Source organism: Penaeus vannamei, chromosome 11 (genome assembly GCF_042767895.1).
Source record: "Penaeus vannamei isolate JL-2024 chromosome 11, ASM4276789v1, whole genome shotgun sequence".
NCBI classification, from domain to species: domain Eukaryota; kingdom Metazoa; phylum Arthropoda; class Malacostraca; order Decapoda; family Penaeidae; genus Penaeus; species Penaeus vannamei.
The window spans coordinates 800,743-808,242 of record NC_091559.1 but is presented as its reverse complement, the minus strand read 5'-3'; the positions used below and the strand labels follow the sequence as shown (position 1 = coordinate 808,242).

Here is a 7,500-nt window from a genome sequence, read left to right as displayed (position 1 = left end):
CTCACCCTCCCCCCTTCCCACCCCCCACCAACCTCCCCCTCCCCCTTCCCACCCCCCACCAACTTCCCCCTCCCCCCTTCCCACCCCCACCAACCTCCCCCTCCCCCCTTCCCACCCCCACCAACCTCCCCCTCCCCCTTTCCCACCCCCACCAACTTCCCCCTCCCCCCTTCCCACCCCCACCAACTTCCCCCTCCCCCCTTCCCACCCCCACCAACTTCCCCCTCCCCACTTCCCACCCCCATCAACCTCGCCCTTAGCTGCGGCCCGGGACAACACCTAGCAGAACGTACATGCATCGACATAGACGAGTGCACGTGGGGGCCCTGCTTGCACGGGGGCACGTGCTACAACACACAGCCTGGCTTCACGTGCGAGTGCGCCCCTGCCTACACGGGTCAGCACTGTCAGTGGGCGCTCGCTGACAGACAGACTGACGTGCTCGCGGCTCCTGCGGCCATCGTGGGGCTGACGGTCTCCTGCCTCGTCCTAGGTCAGTGTCAGTCTCTTGGTCTTGGGTCAATTCGGGTCAATATTCTTCAATGTATTTGTTGGTTTATTAAGTGTACTCTGTGATTTGTGAAGTGATATATCGGGTCAGTTCATCTACTGGGTTAGTATATCCGTTGGTAGAAATGACAGGTATATTAGAGGTATATCGGATATATTTCAGATTTATTTCCTTGTTTTGTAAACGTATCCATTGGTATTCTGAATGGACATATGTGCTGATATACTAGCTAACTACACGCGAGTATGTTGAGTAAATATTTCGCAATAGACCCAATAACGTTCCAGTCTCGAACTTTAGGCAACTAAATAGACGAGATAAGAAAGGAACGAAATGCGCTGTCACACTAGCACTTTTTCCGTCAATTTTTTGACAATTTTCTGAAATTTTGTCCATTTTTGAGCGAATTGTCGATTTTCCAGTCAGACGATAATGATCGTTTCCGTCTGAAAACCTTTCCGTCAACTTTTTCAGCCAAGCATAGTCAAATCAAGAGCTATATTCGAGAATGTTTGTATTTATGTTAAATATTCGAGAATGTTTGTATTTATGTTAAATATTCGAGAATGTTTGTATTTATGTTAAATAAAATTGTCCAAAAATGACGGAAAAAGTGCTATTGTGACAGCACCTTAACACAGCAAACGAGAGACCGACCAGAACGCCTTTGTTCCGCCAGTGGTGCTGTGCCTGCTCCTCTCCCTCCGCTGCCGACGCCTCCTCACCTCCAGGCTGCTGCAGAAGAGGCGGGAGGCGGCGGCGAGGGCGGCGAAGGGCGGCGGCGGCGGCGGCGGGGGGGCGGCGTGCAAGGCCAGGGTGATTTCGGACATCACGGGCGAGGCGCTGGCTGACGAAGGGGGTACGGCGATGGGCGTGCTCAGCTGCGAGGAGGCGTCGGGGGAGGGAGGGGTGGGCGGGGGAGGGGGGAGGGGGAGTGGGCGGAGGAGGGGCAGCGCGGGGGGGAAGGAGGAGAGCCCCCCCAGCAAGGGGTGCGAACGGGTGAGGTTTCGGCTCCCGCACGTCACGCTGGGCGAGAGAGGTAAGTGTGGGGGGGGAGAGAGGGAGGGAGATAACGGGGAAGAGAGAGAGAGAGAGAGAGGTAGGGAGATAACGGGGAAGAGAGAAAGAGAGAGAGGGAGGGAGATAACGGGGAAGAGATAAAGAGAGAGAGAGAGGGAGGAATGGAGGGAGGGAGAGATAAAGAGAGAGAGGGAGGGAGATAATGGGGAAGAGAGAGAGAGAGAGGTAGGGAGATAACGGGGAAGAGAGAGAGAGAGGGAGGGAGATAACGGGGAAGAGAGAGAGAGAGGGAGGGAGATAACAGGGAAGAGAGAAAGAGAGAGAGAGAGGGAGGGAGATAACAGGGAAGAGAGAGAGAGAGAGAGGGAGGGAGATAACGGGGAAGAGAGAGAGAGGGAGGGAGATAACAGGGAAGAGAGAAAGAGAGAGAGGGAGGGAGATAACAGGGAAGAGAGAGAGAGAGGGGGGGGGGGAGGGAGATAACGGGGAAGAGAGAAAGAGAGAGAGAGAGGGAGGGAGATAACAGGGAAGAGAGAGAGGGAGGGAGATAACGGGGAAGAGAGAAAGAGAGAGAGAGATGGAGGGAGATAACAGGGAAGAGAGGGAGAGAGAGAGAGAGGGAGTGAGGGAGAGACAGAGAGACAGAGAGAGAGAGAGAGAGAGAGCCTAATAGACATAGGGGGATAATACCATGGTGACTTCATCATATATTCATACTCAAATTCCTAAAAAAGTGAATAAATAAATAAACAATAAAAAAAATAATCGAAAATACACAATAAAATATCTCCTCCCTCAAGAAGTACAATCGACCTCCCTTACATCCGAGGTCAAGGCCGGAGGTCACGGCGAGGTCACCACGACCCCCGCGACCACCTCTCCGCCTCGCCTGGTCCGGACGGGGCTCAGGCACGACCACCTGGTGCCCAACGACGACCTTCGCGCCTATGCCTACGAGGGGGACGGGTCGTCTTCGGGCTCGCTCACCTCCACCATCTCCCGTCTGTTGGCATCTTATTCGTATCATTTTTGTTGTCATTTTTATATCAATCATCATCTTGTTATTGGTATTGTTGTTGGTATCTTTTATTTTTGTTATCATCCTATTATTACTAGAGTTGTTAGTATCTTTTTCTGTTATTATCCTATTATTATTAGTGTTGTTGCTAGTATCTTTTATTTCTGTTATCATCCTATTATTATTAGTGTTGTTGTTAGTATCTTTTATTTTATTATTATCCTATTATTATTAGTGTTGTTAGTATTTTTTCTTATTATCCTATTATTATTAGTTTTGCTGTTCGTTTATTTTTTCCCAATATTATTACTATTATTATTATTATTATTATTATCATTATTATTACCAAGGAGGGTTTTATATTATTGTTATTACTATTATTATCGTTATTGTTATCGTTGTTGTTGTTGTTGTCATTATCATGAATATTAGTGTTATCATTTTTATCATTATTATCATTCTCATGAATATGATTTCTATTGCAATGTTTGTTATTATTACTAATGTTATTATCATTATTATTATTAGTAGTAGTAGCAGTAGTAGTAGTAATAATATTATCATTATTATTGTTATTATTATTTTCATCATCATTATTCTTTTGTAGATTACTATAACAATTATAATTACTATTATCATTCTTATTTATATTATCACTATCATGATCAGTATTATCATTGGTAGTAATGTTGATGGTGGTGGTGGTAGTAGTAGTAGTAGTAGTAGTAATAGTAGTATTGATAGTAGTAGTAATAGTAGTAGCAATAGTAGTAGTAGTAGTAGTAGTTATAACAGAAGTAGTAGTAGTAGTGGTAGTGATAGTAATTGTAGAATTACTAGTGGTAGTAGTTGTAGTAGTAGTGGTAGTTGTACTTGTAGTGGCGGTAGTAATAGTGGTAGTAGTAGAAGTAGCACTAGTGGTATTTGTAGCAGCAGTAGTAGTAGTAGGAGGAGGAGGAGAAAGAGTAATAGTAATATTAGTACAATCATTAGCGGTAGTAATAGCAATAGTAGTCATAAGGAATTGTGAATTACTGTTTCATTTCTAATTATTGAAATTCCCGAAGTGTTGCTGAGACGAGTTCCTCATCTGCACATAGACTTTATTTGTTGTCGTTGTTGATGCTCTTGTCCTAACCCCCCCTTCCTCCCCCCCTCCTCAGGCCTTCGCTTGGAAGACTCTGACGAGGGCGACATCAGGCCCCTTGTCCCCGAGTTCTTCGAAGTGATGGACCTCTTGAGAAACCTCCCGGAGGCCACCAGCACCTTAAAACAGCGTCGGAAGCCACCCTCCCCCGTGGGCGAGACTCGACCGACAGACACCACGATAACAACAACAGCAACAACAACAACAATAATAACAGAGAAGAGAAGCTTGTCTCCAGTCTCCGTCCTTCCCTCGGGCGAGACGACGAGAGGGTCCTCCGGGTCGTGTAGTTCGGGGTCTCCTGCGAGCACCGTGGTGGAGAACGAGCTCAGCACACTCTGCTGAGGCTCGTGCGTCTGGGCGGCAGGGTCTGTGGAGATCGAAAGGTTTTCTTTGTCTTCTGCTGTTGCTTCTGAGTCTTTTTCTTCCTCCTCCTTTTCTTTCTTTCTTCGTAGGTCAGGGAGGCAGGGTCTGTGGAGATCGAATTGTTTTCTTTTTCTTCTGCTGTTGCTTCTGAATCTGTTTCTTCCTCCTCTTTTATCTTTCTTTCTTCGTAGGTCAGGGAGGCAGGGTCTGTGGAGATCGAAATGTTTTCTTTTTCTTCTGCTGTTTCTGAATCTGTTTCTTCATTCTCTTTTATTTTTATTTCTTTCTTCGTAGGTCAGGGAGGCAGGGTCTGTGGAGATCGAAAGGTTTTCTTTGTCTTCTGCTGTTGCTTCTTAATCTTTTCTTCCTCTTCTTTTTCTTTCTTTCTTCGTAGGTCAGGATGACTTGGTCTGCGGAGATCGAAATGTTTTCTTTGTCTTCTGTTGTTGCTTCTTAATCTGTTTCTTCATTCTCTTTTATCTTTCTTTCTTCGTAGGTCAGGATGGCAGGGTCTGTGAAGATCGAAATGTTTTCTTTTGCTTCCGTTGTTGTTTCTTAATCTTTTTCTTCATTCTCTTTTATTTTTATTTCTTTCTACTTTGGTCAGGGAGGCAGGGTCTGTGGAGATCGAAAGGTTTTCTTTGTCTTCTGCTGTTGCTTCTTAATCTTTTTCTTCCTCCTCTTTTTCTTTCTTTCTTCGTAGGTCAGGGAGGCAGGGTCTGTGGAGATCGAAAGGTTTTCTTTGTCTTCTGCTCTTGTTTCTTAATCTGCTGCTTCATCCTCTTTTATTTTTATTTCTTTCCACTATGGTCAGGGAGGCAGGGTCTGTGAAGATCGAAATGTTTTCTTTTTCTTCTGCTGTTGTTTATTAATCTTTTCCTTCCTCCTCTTTTATTTTGTCTTCCGTTGTTGCTTCTTAATCTTTTTCTTCCTCTTTATCTTTCTTTCTTCGTAGGTCAGGATGGCTTGGTCTGTGAAGATCGAAATGTTTTCTTTTTCTTCTGCTGTTGTTTATTAATCTTTTCCTTCCTCCTCTTTTATTTTGTCTTCCGTTGTTGCTTCTTAATCTTTTTCTTCCTCTTTATCTTTCTTTCTTCGTAGGTCAGGATGGCTTGGTCTGTGAAGATCGAATTGTTTTTTTTTTCTTCTGCTGTTGTTTATTAATCTTTTCCTTCCTCCTCTTTTATTTTGTCTTCCGTTGTTGCTTCTTAATCTTTTTCTTCCTCTTTATCTTTCTTTCTTCGTAGGTCAGGATGGCTTGGTCTGTGAAGATCGAAATGTTTTCTTTTTCTTCTGCTGTTGTTTATTAATCTTTTCCTTCCTCCTCTTTTATTTTGTCTTCCGTTGTTGCTTCTTAATCTTTTTCTTCCTCTTTATCTTTCTTTCTTCGTAGGTCAGGATGGCTTGGTCTGTGAAGATCGAAATGTTTTCTTTTTCTTCTGCTGTTGTTTATTAATCTTTTCCTTCCTCCTCTTTTATTTTGTCTTCCGTTGTTGCTTCTTAATCTTTTTCTTCCTCTTTATCTTTCTTTCTTCGTAGGTCAGGATGGCTTGGTCTGTGAAGATCGAAATGTTTTCTTTTTCTTCTGCTGTTGTTTATTAATCTTTTCCTTCCTCCTCTTTTATTTTGTCTTCCGTTGTTGCTTCTTAATCTTTTTCTTCCTCTTTATCTTTCTTTCTTCGTAGGTCAGGATGGCTTGGTCTGTGAAGATCGAAATGTTTTCTTTTTCTTCTGCTGTTGTTTATTAATCTTTTCCTTCCTCCTCTTTTATTTTGTCTTCCGTTGTTGCTTCTTAATCTTTTTCTTCCTCTTTATCTTTCTTTCTTCGTAGGTCAGGGAGGCAGGGTCTGTGGAGATCGAATTGTTTTCTTTGTCTTCTGCTGTTGTTTCTTAATCTTTTTCTTCCTCTTCTTTTATCTTTCTTTCTTCGTAGGTCAGGGAGGCAGGGTCTGTGGAGATCGAATTGTTTTCTTTGTCTTCCGCTGTTGCTTCTTAATCTTTTTCTTCCTCCTTTTCTTTCTTTCTTCGTAGGTCAGGGAGGAAGGGGCTGTGGAGATCGAATTTTTTTGTTTTTCTTCTGCTGTTGCTTCTTAATCTTTTTCTTCCTCTTTTTCTTTCTTTCTTCGTAGGTCAGGGAGGCAGGGTCTGTGGAGGTCGAAATGTTTTCTTTGTTTCTTCATCCTCTTTTATATTTATTTATTTCTTCGTAGGTCAGGGAGGCAGGGTCTTTTTTTTCCCTCTTCTTTTATCTTTCTTTCTTCGTAGGTCAGGGAGGCAGGGCCTGTGGAGATCGAAAGGTTTTCATTTTCTTCTGCTGTTGCTTCTTAATCTGTTTCTTCATCCTCTTTTATTTTTATTTCTTTCTACTTTGTTAGGGAGGCAGGGTCTGTGGAGATCGAAATGTTTTCTTTGTCTTCTGCTGTTGCTTCTTAATCTTTTTCTTCCTCTTCTTTTTCTTTCTTTCTTCGTAGGTCAGGGAGGCAGGGTCTGTGGAGGTCGAAATGTTTTCTTTGTCTTCTGCTGTTTCTTAATCTCTTTCTTCCTCTTCTTTTATTTTTCTTTCTTTCTTCGTAGGTCAGGGAGGCAGGGTCTGTTTCTGAATCTGTTTCTTCATTCACTTTTATTTTTATTTCTTTCTTCGTAGGTCAGGAAGGAAGGGTCTGTGGAGATCGAAATGTTTTCTTTTTCTTCCGCTGTTGCTTCTTAATTTTTTTCTTCGTCCTCTCTTTCTTTCTTTCTTTCTACTTAGGTCAGGATCGCAGGGCCTGTGAAGTCAGAAATCTTTTACTTTATCTTGTTCTTCTTTTTCTTGCTATCATTTTCTTCTTCTTTTTCTTGTTATCAGATTTCTTATTCTTTTTCTTGTTATCATTTTTCTTATTCTTTTTCTTGTTATCATTTTTCTTATTCTTTTTCTTGTTATTTTTCTTCTTCTTTTTCTTGTTATCATTTTTCTTCTTCTGTTTGTTGAGGGATTTTCCGTTTACTGATTACGAGCTGACAGCCCTCAGCTGATAAAGAATGATTAATTGGAAAACAAAATGCCTGCATGTTGTGATTCTACATAACGTCTTGGAGAACTAGCTAGGAACCGTCTGCCGGGGCGCGTACGGTCGAAAAGGGAAAGCCTCACTTTTTCCAGTTTCTGACACTTTTCCTTGTTGTATTACTGTTTAACTCTCATTCTTTCTCTGATTTTTTGCTTGTTTGTTTTACTGGCTCTCCTTTTAATGCTAAATTTCTGGCAGGGGAGAATGAGCTAACAGAATTAAAGAAATAAATGCACATTTATTATAATTACTATTATTGCCATACACCTTGGTAATTGCATTTTTTATTTTTCTTTCACAGAGATCCGAGGAACAAGAAATATGGAAGAACCTCGTTATTTTAGAAGAACATTCGTATGAAATATTAAACAAACAAAAAAAAATGTTG

The 7,500-nt window shown here is 42.4% G+C and overlaps 1 protein-coding gene across 7 annotated transcripts in view; it reads left to right on the top strand.

Annotated features, from left to right (window-relative positions):
- LOC113817760 (putative neural-cadherin 2) overlaps positions 1 to 7,500 on the top strand; it is a 76,362-nt gene that overhangs the window by 68,420 nt on the left and 442 nt on the right. For 2 of the 7 annotated variants that reach the window (XM_070126870.1, XM_070126868.1), the window contains 5 exons: positions 261 to 493; positions 1,191 to 1,550; positions 2,332 to 2,532; positions 3,713 to 4,064; positions 7,414 to 7,500. The exon at positions 7,414 to 7,500 is cut by the window's right edge and continues 442 nt beyond it. In XM_070126870.1, coding sequence (XP_069982971.1) covers positions 261 to 493; positions 1,191 to 1,550; positions 2,332 to 2,532; positions 3,713 to 4,041 — 1,123 coding nt within the window. In that variant the 3' untranslated portion in view covers positions 4,042 to 4,064; positions 7,414 to 7,500. Of the gene's footprint in view, positions 1 to 260; positions 494 to 1,190; positions 1,551 to 2,331; positions 2,537 to 3,712; positions 4,065 to 7,413 lie in introns of those variants that run through there. The other 5 variants (XM_070126869.1, XM_070126871.1, XM_070126873.1 and 2 more) reach the window with 5 other exon arrangements.